This window comes from Ictalurus punctatus, chromosome 2 (genome assembly GCF_001660625.3).
Source record: "Ictalurus punctatus breed USDA103 chromosome 2, Coco_2.0, whole genome shotgun sequence".
NCBI lineage: Eukaryota > Metazoa > Chordata > Actinopteri > Siluriformes > Ictaluridae > Ictalurus > Ictalurus punctatus.
Genome location: NC_030417.2, coordinates 8570601 through 8589121, shown reverse-complemented (window position 1 = coordinate 8589121; position 18521 = coordinate 8570601). Strand labels below are relative to the sequence as shown.

General features: G+C 37.2%; 1 protein-coding gene and 1 long non-coding RNA gene across 4 annotated transcripts in view; one reads left to right on the top strand and one right to left on the bottom strand.

The window, feature by feature from the left end:
* The window catches only part of LOC128635281 (uncharacterized), a 49214-nt gene extending 38826 nt beyond the window's left edge, over positions 1 to 10388 (top strand). The window contains exons 2-3 of the long non-coding RNA XR_008398225.1: positions 7588 to 7820; positions 8886 to 10388. This is a non-coding gene — a long non-coding RNA (uncharacterized LOC128635281). The remainder of the gene's footprint in view (positions 1 to 7587; positions 7821 to 8885) is intronic.
* Positions 1 to 12914, bottom strand: part of enpp1 (ectonucleotide pyrophosphatase/phosphodiesterase 1) — a 78620-nt gene extending 65706 nt beyond the window's left edge. For 2 of the 3 annotated variants that reach the window (XM_053687340.1, XM_053687348.1), the window contains exons 1-3: positions 12567 to 12914; positions 3400 to 3472; positions 1783 to 1908 (exon numbers count right to left, since the gene is read on the bottom strand). In XM_053687340.1, the coding sequence (XP_053543315.1) occupies positions 1783 to 1908; positions 3400 to 3472; positions 12567 to 12707 (340 nt within the window). In that variant the 5' untranslated portion in view covers positions 12708 to 12914. The remainder of the gene's footprint in view (positions 1 to 1782; positions 1909 to 3399; positions 3473 to 12566) is intronic. The other variant, XM_017453396.3, reaches the window with a different exon arrangement.
* Positions 12915 to 18521: the final 5607 nt, after the last annotated feature.

Below are 18521 nucleotides of genomic sequence, written 5' to 3'. Positions count from 1 at the left end.
GTTAATTGAAGCATGAAATTATACTTGCGTGGACTCTGATCTTTCTTTCGTGGGTATTCACAGTAATACAGTGATGAACTTATACTAATTTATTCAACTGAGCATCATCAACATCACTTTGCCTACTTGGAGATACATCTGAGATCAACATTACAAAGGAAAATACAATAGTCATCCTTACAGTGCTAACCATCGCCAAGAAAACCATACTAAAATATTGGAATTCAAAGAACAATATTAATAACACACACTGGAAAAACCTAGTAAAAACAAAACTTTCAAAATTAACATTATTTGGACACCACTGATCACCTACATACATCAGGGAATCACCTTGCAATAGCCAACAATACAGCTTCTACAGACCAACCACATGATCAAAGCCATACCACACATCTCAAACATTATGCTTACAAACACACGTGACAAAACTACACATACATGCATACAACATTTACAGAATCCAAAGTCTATGTTATACATATTAATTACCTCAACTGACGTTTCAAATATTACACACTTCCCCCACCATACCCCCCCCCAAACCCATCACTTTGATAAATACCATATCTCAATCACATCCACTGTCTTTTTGTGTCTACTACTTTTGTCTACTACTTTTATGTCTACAACATAATTACTTATATTTTACTGTCACTATGATTATGTGATGTCATCATCTGATTGGAGTTCAGCTAAAAGAAATAAGGTGGAAAAAGGAACGTTTATTACTTTACCTGGAACATTTACAGACAAAGAAATTACAAAGACAAAGTAAAAATTGATTTTAAAAAGTTTGATCTGCTTCTACAGTCCACATAGGTCTTCTGCCATATAGATTTTTTCCCCTGTGGTTGTGATTTACCATTATAAAATATCACCATAAACGATAGACTAAAAAAGACATGAAAATTAGCATCTCCACCATTTCAGGTTTAAGGAAAGTACAGGAGGGTGTAGTAGTAGTAATAATAATAATAATAATAATAATAATAATAATAATAATAAATCAGGTTCCTGCCAGCATTGTCCATCACAAAAACTAGCTGGATGGTGGAAATTTAGGTGAATTACATTTTCCATGTTTGAACAGGTCTGAGTGCTGACAGGAGAGTCAAAGCAGAGTTTAAGGCATATTCAATCTTTTTTGGTCAAAATAATTGTCCTTTTTTCTCTTTCAGACAAAAAACCCCCCCAAATTGCACTTATTTCACTACATTCTATACTACTGTACTGTTCACTAAGCTGAGCAAACATAGATGTAATGGATGATAGATTTATCTCCAAATTAAGAAAGTCAAAACTTTTTCTCATGACAAAAAGCATGTCGAGAGTATGTAAGATGGGATAAAGGAGGCAGGGATTTCAGGCAGTGTTAGTTAATATCAGGGAGTTCAAAACACTTGCATAAATCATTACAGATTAATGTGTCCTTCAGCTCATCTCCTGGGATAAATACACCACTCTTTTAGTATATTTGTGAGTAATAACTCATCCAAGCATACGCCAATGTTAAACTTCTGCACAAAATGCAAAATCAGAGCAAACGTCACTGGATATTGTTGCAGTATAACATCATTTAGCGATGATTAAATCATTATATCACACAAGTCTAGTCTACATTTTAATCACTTCAAAATGTCGTCCAGAAAGTCAATATAAGCCCCTGCTCACGTCGAGTCTGAATACGAAGAACCTCCCCTGCACAGACATCGATATAACGTAGGAACTTAAATCACTGACTCAAGGTGTCAACTCTGAATGAACAGCTGAGCTACTTACTGGGTTCAATACACACTTCTTCATAGTCCAGACAGCAGTTGCCTTCCTGCACACATGGTGCATCACAGTGACATGATGACTTGCTGTTTCTATTTCCAGAAAGACACCTATTTCTACAGGAATTATCTGTCATAGAGAGAGAGAGAAAAAAGAGAGATCTCTGTAATTTAGTCATTTCTGAAACATGAATCATCCTGCTATCTGCTGCTATAGTTTACAAAAAAAAAGTTATGTATTCCTATGTCTTCAGAAGGTAACAATGAATAAATATTTTCACATCACTACATTAACATATAGAAGGTGTTCACCTACTTTATACACTGCTAATAAATACCCAGTGCAATAGGACTCAGGTGACACATCTCCCTGTTCCATTCTCATTGTTTACATGATTTTTTAAACGACTTTTGCACACCTGACATTAATGGAGCATCTTGCACAATGGGATTTTACACTAAGCCACCATGTACAGTATGTACTCTCTGATATTACAGTTGAGGCCAAAAATACACCTGCATACACATCTCCTAAAGACTTTCAAACTGTAGAGTACTTTATATAATTAACATAAGTGTTAATAACATAACATACTGTATGTCTGCTCTGCAGTCCAGTCCATGACCATATTATATTGCACATAATGGACTGTCTACAATTGCAATGAAAGATATTTACAGCCGACTCATTTGTAGATATTTCTAAATCTGAACAGCAGTACAGTATAAAAAAAAATCCCACTTTTATTATGGACATAAAGGGTAATATCAAACTACTTTCCTGCCCAAATGGATACATAATATATTTTTAAAAAATCATTTATGATATCCCTAACACCAAACCATAGTATTAAAGATTCTACTCTGCACCTGTATTACTGAATGACACTGTCTGTTTTATAAAAACAAACAAACAAAAAAATATCACATTCTATCTTTTTGCACTTCACTTATATATTTTGGAGAGAATGCAGGGTTTTCCTCTCAAATGTGCATCAATCATCAGTATACACAAAGCTCATCAGTTTACATATACTCCAGCAGTTCATAGCCCTGTGCACTGTGGTCAAGTTTGTTAAAGCTGTGTGTGTGTGTGTTTGTGTGTGTGATTATTGACAGCACTCTCCCAGTGCGTACTGATTAAAATAAAATGCAACTCACATTTTACTGGGGTTTTTACTTCACTTTCTTTTCATCTGTGTGACTGTGTGATTACTGAGTGCATGTGAAGCGTGATGAGCTGCGCAAAATACTATATGACACTATGAGTATAGCTTGTACTGACCAATCTGAGTACCTGACAGTTTACCTGTGATATACTGTCTGATTAAGTGGTAAATATACACTTAATGCATATTTATAGTTTTTGCTATTAGCTAGCACTTTTGAGTCTTGTTTTGAAGTATGATCATCCTCCTTCAGGCAGATCTGGAAACCCAGCTGCTGATGACATTCAAAAGTATAGCACAAAGGAGACCCATAGGATAACTAATAGTGACTGACTATCCATCTCTATTTGTGATCAGATCAACCAGCATTATAGTCTAAATCTGTGACTGCAAAATAAATTGAAAGATTAAATTTCCATATTAAAGTGTGAAGCAGTAAATAAAGATCCCACCTTTTAAATCACAGTGTAGCTTCAAGACAAATATAACTGCTAGGATTACAGCCAGTAATGTGGTCAGAATAACCTGTGGAGAAAATATAAAAACAATTAATAAAAACAATTAATAACGATGTTACTACTACTAGTACTAAGTTTTCCAAATATTTTGTCGTCTTTCAAGTTAGTTGTGAGCAAGTGAGTCTAACAAACATACACATTATACAGTTGTATTTAAACTATTGTTTGAGTATTTTTAACAAGGTTAGAGACAGTTAAAGGGATTTTGGTCCACTTGTGCTTTTCTTAGGTTTGTGCATATAGAATTACCTCTTCAATTCAGACCACAGTTTGCTTTACAACTCGTCTGTACTTCAGGCTTCTTCAAAACATTCATCAAAAGTTTAACAATAGAATGAATATAAATGAGTGCAGCTGCAGCAGTAAGTTTAGCCAATCAGGAGATGTCTTTACTTTGGCTCCAGCAGCGAGCTGAGAGATGTTTGAGACAGTATGAGCAAACTGGCTAAATGCGTGTTTGGTTAAACCAAGCAATTATAAAGCAAAGGAGAGTAAATCTGGAGAGATTTTATAGATTGATGACTACTGTCAGGAAATAACTGTAGTAATTTCGACTGTCCAGAGTCAAAAAGTGGATGAAAAAATCATCACAGAGCCCACACACCCGAGCCATTAGCTCTTTCAACTCCTCCCCTGTGGCAGGCACTATAGTGCACTCTGCACCAAAACATCTGGGCCCATGAACAGTTTTTTTCCAACATGACATCTGCCTTATGAACAGTTAGTTAGATTAAAGTTATTTTGCAGTTATATTTTTCTACAATATACAATTGTTAAATATATTACTATATAAATATATACTTGTGTGTATAATATTTTATATATATAAAAATATCTCCCCATTCTCAACCGCTTATCTATTATCGGGTCACGGGGGCAGCAGCTCCAGCAGGGGACCCTAAACTTCCCTTTCCCGAGCCACATTAACCAGTTCTGACTGGGGGATCCCGAGGCGTCCCCAGGTCAGTGTGGCGATATAATCTCTCCACCTGGTCCTGGGTCTTCCCCGAGGTCTCCTCCCAGCCGGACATGCCTGGAACATGGAGGGATCCTTACCAGGTGCCCGAACCACCTCAACTGGCTCCTTTCAACGCAAAGGAGCAGCGGCTCTACTCCGAGTTCCTCTCGGATAACCAAGCTTCTCACCCTATCTCTAAGGGAGAGGCCAGCCACCCTCCTGAGAAAACCCATTTCGGCCGCTTGTACCCGCAATCTAGTTCTTTCGGTCACTACCCAAACTTCATGACCATAGGTGAGGGTAGGAACGAAGATTGCTCAGTAGATCGAGAGCTTTGCCTTCCGTCTCAGCTCTCTTTTCTTCACAACAGTGCGGTAAAGCGATTGCAATACTGCTCCAGCTGCTCCGATTCTCTGGCCAATCTCCCGCTCGTATGTCCCCTCTCTCGTGAACAAGACCCCAAGGTACCTGAACTCCTTCACTTGGGTTAAGTACTCATTCCTCACCCGGAGTAGGCACTCCATCGGTTTCCTACTGAGAACCATGGCCTCAGATTTAGAGGTGCTAATCCTCATCCCAGCCGCTTCACACTCAGCTGCAAACCAATCCAGTGAGTGCTGGAGGTCACGGACCGATGACGCCATTAGTACTACATCATCTGCAAAAAGCAGTGATGAGATCATCAGGTCACCAAACTGCAACCCCTCCCCACCATGACTACGCCTCAATATCCTGTCCATGAATATCACAAACAGGATTGGTGACAAAGCGCAGCCCTGGCGGAGACCAACCCCCACCTGGAACGAGCCCGACTTTTAGCCGAGCATCCAGACACAGCTTTCACTTTGGGAGTACAGCGATTGGATAGCCCTAAGAAGGGAACCCCTCACCCCATACTCCCTCAGCACCTCCCACATTAAACCCCTGGGTACCCAATCATATGCCTTCTCCAAATCCACAAAACACATGTAGACCGGCTGGGCATACTCCCAGGCCCCCTCCAAGATCTTTGCGAGAGTAAAGAGCTGGTCCATTGATCCACAACCAGGACGGAATCCACATTGTTCCTCTTCAATCTGAGATTCGACTATTGGCCGAACCCTCCATTCCAGCACCCTGGAGTAGACTTTACCAGGGAGGCTGAGAAGTGTGATACCCCTATAGTTGGCACACACTCTCTAGTCCCCCTTTCTGAACAGGGGAACCACCACCACGGTCTACCACTCCTTTTGGCACTGTCCCCGACTAAAGAGGTGTGTCATCCAAGACATCCCCTCCACACCCAGAGCTTTCAGCTTTTCTGGACAGATCTCATCAATCCCCGGGGCTTTGCCAATGTGTAGTTGTTTGACTACCTCAGTGACCTCCACCAGGGAAATTGACGATGATCCCCCATCATCCTCCACCTCTGCCTCTACCATAGAGGGTGTGTTAGTCGGATTCAGGAGTTCCTCAAAGTGTTCCTTCCACCGTGCAGTTACTTCCTCAGTTGAGGTCAACAGCGTCCCATCCTTACTGTACACAGCTTGGATGGTTCTCCATTTCCCCCTCCTGAGGTGGTGGATGGTTTTCCAGAAACACTTTAGTGCCGACCGAAAGTCCTTCTCCATGTCCTCTCCGAATTTCTCCCACACCCACTGCTTTTCCTCTTTCACAGCAGAGGCTGCAGCCCTTTGGGCCTGTCGGTACCTTGCAACTGTCTCCGGAGTCCTCCGGGATAACACATCCTGGAAGGCCTCCTTCTTCAGTCGGACGGCTTCCCTGACCACCAGTGTCCACCATGATGTTCGAGGGTTACCGCCCCTTGAGGCACCTAAGACCTTGAGACCACAGATCTCTGCTGCAGCTTCAGCAATGGAGGCTTTGAACATTGCCCACTCAGGTTCAATGCCCCCAACCTCCACAGGGGTGCCAGAAAAACTCAGCCGAAGGTGTGAGTTGAAGATCTTGCAGACAGGGGCCTCCTCCAGACGTTCCCAGTTCACCCGCACTACCCGTTTGGGCTTACCAGGCCTGCCCGGAATATATATATATATATATATATATATATATATATATATATATATATATATATATATTTAATATATATATATATATATATATATTTTATATATATATATATATATATATATATATATATATATATATATAAAATATATATATATATATATATATATTAAATATATATATATATATATATATATATATATATATATATATATATATATTAAATATATATATATATATATATATATATATTTAATATATATATATATATATATATATATATATAAAAATATATATATATATATATATATATATAAAATATATATATATATATATATATATATATTTAATATATATATATATATATATATATATATATATATATAAAATATATATATATATATATTTAATATATATATATATATATATATTTAATATATATATATATATATATATATATATATATATATATATATATATATATATATCCAAAGGCTGTGAATACTTATGTACATGTGCTTTTTTTGTTTTTTATTTTTAATAAATTTGCAAAGATTTCAAACAAACTTCTTTCACGTTGGAATAAGGCTGTAACATAACAAAACGTGGAAAAAGTGAAGCGCTGTGAATACTTTCCGGATGCACTGTGTGTACATATATAGATATATATATAAAGGTCACATACATGTACCTGTTGTACACTATGTGTGTGTGTACGCATTTCGCCAAAAGTTTTTTGTAAACTTAAATATTTCTCACACCATGCATACTACTGAGCTAACTCCTTTTATTCTCTAAAGAGGACATTTAGGACTTTTAAATGATAGCAAATGTCTGGTAGTGGGGTTTTGGGAACTTCCTCTTCAAAGAAAATGGTGTCCATTACCACAAGGACATTTTATGGAAAGAGGAAAAGTAAGTGATTAATTATTTTCATTGAGCAAAATTTGCCTTGAAATGTTATATTTTATGAATCTTTGTTATATTTTATGAATTTTATTTTATGAATCTCCGAAGAACACTATAAGTCATTTTCTAAAGTAATGTAACACTGTTTTACCATGATAGGAGAGTGTTAAAAAAAAAATGTCCTCCACAGTGGACATTTGTAGTTACTAACTCCATTTTGTTCTCCATTTTTCTCCTGATGGAGAAAGGGCTGGAAGGTACTGGAACTCTCATGAAGAACAGAATTCCAAAGGACTGCAACATTATATGAGATCAGGGCTTCAAAAAGAAAGGAAGAGGGGGCATCTTAGATGGTGGTCAGATGAAGTCCTGAACTCGCTGTCATTAAGTGGTTTGACAACAACCCAGTGGTCATGCCATCATCTTCCTATGGCACTGAGCCCCAGGACACATGAAGTAGATGGTCTAAGAAAGAGAAAAGGTATGTCCAGGTACTAAGACCAGTGTCAATTGCTGAGTCCAACAGCACTCATACTCGTAATGGACAAGTGCGTGCAATTTTCCACTTTTTTGATTTGGCAATCAACAATGCATGGCTTCAGTATAAGACTAACTGCCAGCTTTTAGGAAAGAAACCAAATTCAAAGTTCCTTGAATTCAAATTGCACCTTGCTGAGCAGATGATTACTCAGGGCCAAGTACGAATCTTATTTACTTATTGTCATCATGATTCAGTTTCATGTGTACCGAGTTCTTAAGTATATTTTTAAAATAAAAACCCTTTAAAAAAAAAAAAAAAAAAAAGTTTTCAGTATGCTTATTGCCTTCCAAACAATTGGGGTAGTTAAAAAAAGTAATTGGGAGACATTTTTTCCCCCTGGTAGTCAGTAGGATATGGATTCCAACCATCTAAACAGCATGAGTTCGTTACGATAATACAGGGCCTGGAGAATCACCTTGGTGGTACAGAAATCAATGCAGATGCGATACGTGCCCATTCAACCTCAAGCTAAGCTAGTGACCTTTGTCATTCCAACTCTAATATTCATCATCATCTCGCACTGAAAAAAAGCAATTTCAATAAAGTAAAAAGCCGTGTTTCTGGGGAATTTTTTTTTGTGTGTAAAAAGAAAAATCTTGTCAATCATGTTTTGCATTATAAAAGTAATTTCATTTTAAGAAAATATTTAACTTTGTCTTAGTAAGGTCTTCCAGTAAATATTAGGCTATATTTAACCAGTAACAAGCTACAATATGCAATAGTTTGCATAATACACCAGCAGAGGAACAAGATTGCTTTCCTTATATTTCCTTAGACTAAGAGCACTTGCACAACTTAAATTTTTCAATGAAGCAGCTATGCGTCATGGTTTTGCTGAAATCCACACTGAACTACATTACCCATCATGCCCAGCATGTCACATGACCCACTGATCACTCACACCTGTTCTGTGTTACCCCTAATAAGCACCCCTACAGAAGTTCTAGGGTGCTTCTCAATACTCAAACCGATGTTTTATTGTTTCCTCGCTCTTTCATCCCCCAGCCCGTGACCTGGAAAATGATCGATGTGAAACATCTTGAAGGACATATTAATCCTCTAATTGCACCGTGAGGAGGCAAGGAGTGAGGAACCATCCAGAGGAGCTAGGAGCAAGGATACACAGGTGTATGCCTTTGCGGAAATGATTCTTGTCAAAAAACCTGATGCACATACAGTATCTCACAAAAGTGATTACACCCCTCACATTTTTGTAAATATCTCACTTTTGTGAGATACTGTATAAATTCCCCTCTGGCAGATCTTGTGGGATCTGCCATAATCTCAAACAAAAAGTCCTTTGATGTAATAGAATTTTCTGTGAAATATTATTAAATAATATGCTTACATTCAGTATTGTCATTAATTGATCCTTGCATGTTTGGATATGCAAAGCTGCACAAAAGATGTGATACTTTCTATATTGCTTATTAATTCATTGTTGAATAAACCAGACATTTCACATACTATCAGTGCATGTTGCTTTAATAAAAATGTTGTTATTAACCAAGCTCCAACAACATAATGGCAGATCCCTGAAGCACAATGAAGTAATCCAGCTGAACACACTCATCATTAATTGACGTGGCTTTGAAGTGACACTTGAGAGAACGAGGATATTCTATTTGACTTGCTTCGACTCCTCTCTCCTCGCATCTCATTCTTGCATCCTTCCCTTACATCCTAAGGGGGTGGAACTAAGAAGCGAGCAAAGGAAATAAGGATGCACAAATAAGAAATGAGAAGCATCCCTTGTTTTTCAGCACCTAATTGTCAAGCTTTTGATGTTGTCGTGTTCATGTGTTATCGTGTGTGCTACAGCTGCTCTCATAGTCTGCATGTTTTTGCCTTGTGTCAGTTTTACAATTATGGTTCTTGTTTTCACAGTTTTGATTTTGTTTTGCACTTTATTCAATAGAAATCGGTGCTTACATCCGCCGCCTTCAACAATCCGTGACACTATGTTGCAGAGTTTTTCGCTGCTTCAATAAAAATGCTAAAAAATAACAATGCTTCTGGTGCCTTAATTTAAGACAAAGTCACTTATTTTTATTATTCTGTTTGAAGAAATTGTGTTTTATTGTAAGCCCCCCCCCCATTAAGGAATAAGTTCTTAAAGTCAGCTCAATCAAGAGACCAAAATACTCATTAAGTCTATCTTGAATAACTGAGTTTTCATTGCTTGTAATATGCACAACTTGCTTAAAGTTTGGCAGTTTTGTCTAGTTTTAAGATCCAATAGCATTTTTAGTGACTAGATATTTATGCTATTTTGAGAATTATTACCAAGTCAGTTTTGCTTGCTCCATTGGCAGATTTTTTTCTCTCTTGGTTCTAGTACACTTTAACTAGATTTAAGTGTGTCTTGCTTGTTTCAAGAAACCCATTTTTTGCAGTGCAGCTGAAGTGACTTTTGGGTGTTAAATCTCACACTTATACACTTATATACATAAATCACTTACATACTTAAATACACTTATATTTATGTTCCATAGAAATGAAAACATTGCCTGTCACAGTCAGTGATTATTATATTATTATTATTATTATTATTATTATTATTATTATTATTAACACAACTTTAAGGCATCTTTCTAGTTACACTTGAGCTCATGCAACAAATGTGGCAAGTTAGAAATATTATTTGTTAAACTCAAACCCATTCAGCTAATCTTGTTCTATATAGCAAGAAGTGGTGTGTGTTCACAAGCTGAGATTAATCATGTGAAATGAGAAGCAATCAATGCAAGTTTTTTAATGCTGTAATTTAAAAAAAATATATTGTCACTTTTAAATGTATTGGAACAGTATGGCCAGTTCTATTGTTTTCACTGAATGAATTTGGTTTTGAGATCTAAAGATGAATATGAGATGACAGATCAGAATTTTAGCTCTCATATTTATATCTAGATTATATCTGTTAAACAACTTAGAACATGACATCTTTGGTGGCAGTCCACCCTCAAGTCTCCTTTTCATTGTCTCATATTCATGTTTTAATCTCAAACCAAAATCTTCAGTGTACAGCAAAAATAAAAGAATTGACTTTGCCATTCCAATACATACAAAGGGGACTGTACAGAATTTTAAGAGTCATTATTTGAGCAAGGCTTCCTGTCATCTTGAACCAGTCTCCATCTGTTTTCAGCACCTCTGTGTAACATTCAATTTAATATGTCAATTCAATGTTTAATATACTAATATATCCCAATTAGAACTGTATACACATCGTTCTTCAGAGACATTCTGCTGTTTGGACAGTAGTTTTCTTTTCTCTGTGTGTGCGTGTCACAAGCTGGAGGTTTTGTAGCAGACACAAATAAACTATATTACACGACACAGTAAATTGTCTGTTCTGTTATTTTAGGTTACTCAGCTCAGTTACACACTAGGATTTACTCGATAATAACTGCACTTAGAAAAGTGGTTTCCTTGTAGCATGTTGCAGTAGGATTGTGTTTATATCCTACTGTTATAGTACTCGCGTATCTGTTTCACAGCCTCATTCAAACAAGCTTCACCCATACTATATTCTTCAACACTAGACAACAAGCTGTTTTTGAGAACATGTTATCCCTGGTTTTGTCAATTAAAGAACTAAAATAGGTGTGAAATCTGTAGAATAAAAAAGGCCTAATAAAACAAACACATGCATGACATACTGGCACATTTAATTAGTCTGGAATATTCTAAGGGGAAAACGGTTTCTCAGAGGTTCTTATGTTACTGCTCTCATGTTCTCAGTGTAACAGACTATTTTTGTTACATGTAATGATGACACTACATACATCACTGGAGTGCTTTACAATACTCAAACTTTAATATGCATGTGGTTGGAACCATTTTTCTCAGGGCTGGGTGTAAATCTACTCCCCACACTGTGTTCTCAGTGGAAAAACACTGCTTTGTGGGTCCTGCATATTTGAGTTGAAAAACAAACACATTACTGTAGCACTTTAAATATACACCCGTTGGGCCTCACTGAGGAAGCCACTTTCCAGGGATGTGTAAAATGTGTGTTTCTCCATATTCTTTTAATAAAAGCATTAACAATTTGGCATCCCTAATTAACGTGTAAATATAATTAACCCAATGTAAACGGAAAACTCCACCCACAAAATTAAGTGGCAGCAGTTCATGTTTCTTCTTCTTTTTTTTTTGGTGCGGTACTCGGTGGACATAGCAACACGCCATCATCAGATTAATCCGCACTAGGTAGAAAAGACGGATTACAGCCCACAAGACCCCATGTCCTTTCGCTCTCACCTTGCGAAAACATGACTACCAGAGAGGTCTCCAAATCGTTTCGTTTGAAATATGCAGATGTTTTAAATATACTATGAACAGACTATACTATACTATGACACATCGCGCCAGAGATATCCGTTTGCACTAAAAACAAACAAACAAACAAACAAAAAGACATGAATATAATTCTTACGGCTAAGAGCAACATAAGCAAACACCTGGTAATCAGAGTTTTTTTTTAACCAGTTTCTAATTTTGATGATTTGTTTTTCAAACTCATGCATTGTCCAAAAATGTATTTGTAAACTAACATGAGTAGCATAAATATTTTTTATATCTCAAACAAACATGAAATCAAGTTTTCTAACCGTTGAAGATTTAATTTACTAGAGAATGTGTTTGTATTCATTAGTATTTATTTTATGTGAACAAACTTACCAGTGTGATTATTCTCCTTTTAGTGGCTGTACACTTAGTGGAGTTTTGTGGATGCTCCGGTGGACGTGTTGTGACTCTCCCCAGCAGTCTGGCTCCCTGCCTGGCTGTACTCTCTTCTCTCTCCGCTATTTCCATTCTCATTCACCTTCAGACTGAGACTATTCCACTTTCCCCTCTCAAGAACAGAAAAGTTACCAGCTCTGTTAACTTTGTTACTGCTGACTAAAAGCCGTGCTGTTCCTGAGCGAATCGGAGTCCCCCTTCATGTGTAACACTGTCGCGCTGTTTATGTTTGTGAGACGTAATGTCTATCCCCGTTACATGTAGAGACTAGAGACACAATGACGCTTGAGTTCAACTGGTAAATCGGAATTCTCCAGCTCGGAACCTCCCAATTTCCCACATTACAGAGTTCACACCAACTGCTCTGTCTGAAGTCGGAAATAAAATGAATGCTCACTGTAAACTGTCTGTAAAACTGGAATTAGAGTTGTTTGGTTAGTGCTTAATGTATTAATAAATTGGATGTGATAATTCACTGTGAACAACTCATAAATTAACATGAAAGAGCATTTTAATGAAAAACCTTACAGAAAGCGAAGTATCACCCAGTATTCAAATCTAAACAGAAACTCAACAGAAAAAGAAAATGAAAAATTAAATCATGTAGGCTATATATTTCTAGTTCTTACTTTTCCCCTCTACGTCACAGAAGCGCAACTGAGAGAAGTTTCCCAGCAGGAGTTACGAGTTGGGCAGCCTTTAAAACTTCTCTTTCTCCCCAGGAAACTTTCTAGTTCCCACTTGGTCATGATCACAGCACAAGACAAAACGTGCACAGATTTAATGAATGAATTGTCGGTGAAAAAGGCAGAACTTTCAAAATAAAAGTCATACACTCTGATGGTTCAACACCTCAAAGAACTTAACTGTTTTTGATGTTTACACAAGCCGTTAGAGTAAATAAAGCTCATAGTTCTCCACTGCCCTCTGGCACAAATCAAATTCCAAACGCAAGTCTGAGCAGAGCATATGGCGTGCAGACACAAACACTGGCTGTAAGCACTTCACCCTCACTGACCTTCACTCATCCAGGGTGAAATGAGCAGGAGAAAATCATGGCTGAGCCCAAAAATCCCAGCCACTTTCTGTTCAGTGTTTCCCCTTCATGCTGGAAACCCAGAATAAGAACCCTGAAATCGTGCAACAGTCAAAACCTACACCATTTCTTCGTTCAGGCCTGAAAAATGGCAAAACCTTTGTATGGACTTTTAATGAACTGAGGTGTAAGGTATAACATGACTTTTACCATCTTTTATCACTCTCTCTAACGTCTGTATGCAGCTCTCCATTTCTCTCTCTTTGTTTCTTGTCTGTCTTAGGTAGGTCACTTTTTTTAACTAAGGGGGAGCATCTCCATGAAACATATTTTGGGGGGTTGTCCTACATGAGGCTGGCTGTCATGAGCCAGTGGACATCCAGAACCTATGCTGGCTCCAGCTAGATGATTAACTAATGTCTCCTGACTCAACCACACCGCTGTTCCTACAGGTTGGAACTTACATGCACATGCGACTTGAGTGTAATATGTGTGGCTATAGCTGTGGTTCGAAACCACTGAAGCCAACTCAGCTCAGCTTGTGTCCTCAAAAGCAAGAGCCAGATGAAGGACCACGAACCCGTGGTGTGTCAGCTCAAGCTGAATTAAAGCAGCGTTCATGTTGATGATGTGGACTTCTGACTGAAAAAAACACAATGAAAGTCCAGAAAGATGAATCTGACATGCCACACTCAAACTCCAGCCATCCTCCTGCTGTTAGTCTCTTTCTTCCACCCTGAAGCATGCTTGATATCAGCCCTATGATGTAGCTATTGTTTTGTGTATTTTGCTTCTCAATTCTAGTTGTCTGCCCTCACAACTCTGTTTGCTGATCGCCTGACTTTTGCCTGTTTACTGACCACATTTATGTCTGTTGTTTTTGGATTGTTTGCCTGTCCTGTTTGCAATAAAGCACATCATGCAATTGTAGCTGTCTCTGCCGCCTGACAAGGACCTGCAAAGCCAAGGCATCAAAGCTCGTTTCACTGCAGTGAATCCCATTGTTTCCACACAGTGTGTTGCAGCTTGTGTAAGATTTCTATTACCACATGACTGATGATATCCAAAGCTTTGAATATGACTGAAACACTGGAAGTATCCCAAAAACTATAAGTGTGTAAAACCACTGGTATGTTTTTGATACAGAGCATTTGGTAGACTGATTAGATAGAGAATTAATTAGGATATAATAGGGAATATTTGGATTTAAGTCTGGGTTTTGACTCCGCAAAGCTTCTTCTTTTTTTTAAGCCATTCCTTTGAAATTTTTGCCCTGTGCTTTGGCTCATTGTCCTGTTAGACCATATATTTTCACAGAGAAAAAAATATACACAAAATGACTAACTTACAAAATTAATAACTATTAATTACACCTCAAAATTACTTTATATTCAACAAAGAAAACATGAAAGCAACACTTGATTGCAACACTTTTTTAACTACAAAAAAAAACAAACAAGCTAACAAACATTACCACTTCCACAAACATGTGAAGATCAGACTTTGATTTATCACTGTTCTTAAAAAAACAAACAAACAAAAAAAAACAGGGCACTCACTCACACCTTATTGTCATCCCAATGATTGGAAACACCTGACACCTTCAAATTAAACTGCTAATCCTAAAGGTTCACATACTTTTGGCACTTACAGATATGTAATATTGTATAATTTTCCTCAAAAAATAAATGACCAAGTATAATATTTGCCTTATTTGTTTAATTGGGTTTTCATTATATACTTTTAGGACTTGTGAGAAAATCTGATGATGTTTTAGGTTATATTTATGCAGATATATAGAAAATTCTAATTCTAATTCACAAACTTTTGAGCAACACTGTAGATCCCTGTAGATCCCAACACTGTTTATTTCCCTGTCTTCTTCTGTGTATTTCCTCTTGGCTCTGGTGCCTCTTTGGTTGTTTCATCCTCTTCATACAGCTGTAGGATGCAGGAAGTCTTCACCATGTTATGGTCTTGGTACCTCATTTCCACATGGTGTCTTCGCTTCAGTGGATGTCACTGTACTTTTGGATTGTTCTTTATTAGAGGTACACCTTTCATTGTTTGGTCCAAACACTTTCAATGAAATTACTCTTCCTCCACAGCACACAAGTTGTGCTTGGTCATACTACAACAACTGTATTCAATGTCGCATATGGTGCTGCAATAGATCTGTGCTACTGAGCACAAACATGCATCTTGCCTTGTGCAACTGCTGGAATTCTTCACAAAGGCATGACATTCTTTGCACCTGGTCATCAGTTGGATTTACAGTTCCCACCACTGATGTGTGGTGCAAAAGTATACTATATATACTTTTGTGAACTAGTCCTAGGATTTTTGTGTGACCCTCACAAAATAGGTGATACAATACTCAGAAAAGTAACTATCAAAAACATGTTGACATTAGTGAATATTATAGCTGTCACGAGTCAATCAATCATCCCAAAGTGAGCTTTGTTCAGTTTAACAGCCATATAAAAGACATCTTTTTGTGGAGATCTTCTTGACTTTGGGGTTGTTGCCAGTGGTGAGGAAATTTTGATCATCAGTAACAATGTCAAAGTGCCACTGTGTCATAGACAATGCATCAGTCAATAGGGCCTAGCTTATGTGTATCTCTCTAGTCTATTTATAGATCTGTGTATGTGTGAAGTTATGTAACACCTATTTGCAGCCTGTAGTTACCCACAATCAGTACCAACAGTTAATGATTTACTGTTTCATTCTGGGAGAGAATTAAACAAATGGTAGACTACAAATAGTTACTTAGAGCAATAAATATTGATGCACAGAAACAGGCAAATCAACCAGTCTACACAAATAAAACGCATTTATCAAAAATATTGTTAGGGTTGAATTCTTTTCATGACTAAGTAGTCTATATGCAGTTTTAAGCTGTGTAATTTGATTTGTAGTATGTGTGAGTGATGATTTATGCATTGATCTGTAATTCTCTACTTAACCACAGTGTGTCGTGAATTCCCACTGTCTCTAAAACAGGGGATCCTGTCCAGGGTTCTTGAAGTTCATAAGATGCAGTAAGTGTGTGAATAATAATAATAATAATAATAATAATAATAATAATAATAATAATAATAATAATAATAATAATAATATTTTAGTAATATTACCAGGTATATGTGGCACACCACATTTGGTTCCCAGTTCCTGTCGCATCATCTCCTGTTGTCTGAAGCTGCACTCATGCCATCATCACAGCTGTTTATTTGGTAGTGCGTTAGCGTCTCTTTGTATAGTTTGTTGGGAGTTTGTTTAATATTTTGGCCTTTGCCAGCCTGCGAAATACCTGTGACTCTGTACATATCCATTTTTACAGTTCAGTTTTTGCCATTCCACATTTTTCCATCACACCTTCTCTTTCATTTGTCCCCAGCCATGGACTGGAGCATAGTACTATACAGTGTGAATGTTGATGTCATAAGTATGTTTGTAATTTATAAAGAGCATAACTTCTATAATTCAATCAGTCCATGCTAGGTGAAGCTACATGTCCTTTCGTAAAAAAATAAATAAATTGGTTAGTGATAATAGACAATAAAACCATCATGTAGCAATTAATCATATTGATGGGGAGATGTCTGAAATCAGGATTTAACAGACATATGACAAGAGTGAACTTTACTGTAACTTCATTGTTAATGTATGTGTTTTTAAAATGAAAACAAATATGCTTTGAATTGACAGTTTATTGCAAGACAGACATCCAGATAATCCAGATCAACAGCTCTGTGGCTTAGAGGAAGACCCTTAAGGAGTTAAGGTTGTTTTTTCTACAAAAGGCTATAAGGTGCCATGGCCATGAGAGTTAGGCAGGAGAAACAGTGTGTCTTTGTCACTGAAAACACTTAGGTGTTACTACCATGGAAATGTATTTTCCTTAGACTGTTTGAAAACATGGAAACCCCTATAAAATGTAAGTTCTGTCTAAGTCACTGTGATGAAGGTTTAACTGTTTAGACCAAAATATAGAAAGAGACAATAAGAAAACAATTCCCTTTCTTTCAGGATTCTTCCAGTATAGCCTGATGGGCTCTTCATCATCTTGAGGATGGCAGGGATGGATGGATCCTCAAGTAGACTTGAAGTTTCACTGGAATGAAGTCACCAATTCTCAGCTGGAGCAATGGAGCCTTTCCTTCTTTCCTTAAAATTAGATGGGGAAAGATAAAACATGCACTCTGTGCAATCATTTTGTGCATTTCTGCCTTTTCCTAGAACAGTTAGTGTACAAAAATAAACTTAAGAGAGTAAGAAATTCCAGAGGTATTAAAACAATACAAACATGATGAAAATCACAAGTGAACACCGTCATGATGGATGCAACCATCATTAAAAATTAAGGGTTTGTGAAGGGAACCATGACTAAGGCAAGGTGAACGACAAAGAAATGACAGTGGGGAGGCTAATGGACTGTAAGCTTTCATGATAACACAATGGGCGCACTGGATCTCATAACCAGAACTGTAGCCTGTACAGCATGCAGGCATTGATGCTTATTAAGTAATGAACAGGGCAGAGCTGGCCATCATGATCCTGCAATAAACACATGGTCATGAAACCATCATGTCCATACGTACAGTGCTGTGAAAAAGTATTGATTTCTTCTGTTGTTGTTTATATCTCATACTAAATTGTTTCCAAAAATTTAAACTAAATCTAATATAAAACCAAGGCAATCTGAATAAACACAAAATACAGTTTTTAAATTATAATGTTATTTACTGAAGCAAAAAAGTTATCCAATACCAACTGGGCCTATGTGAAAATGTATTTGCCCCCTTAGTTACTAATTCCCCAAATCTATGAAACTGCATTCACAATAGGGTTCA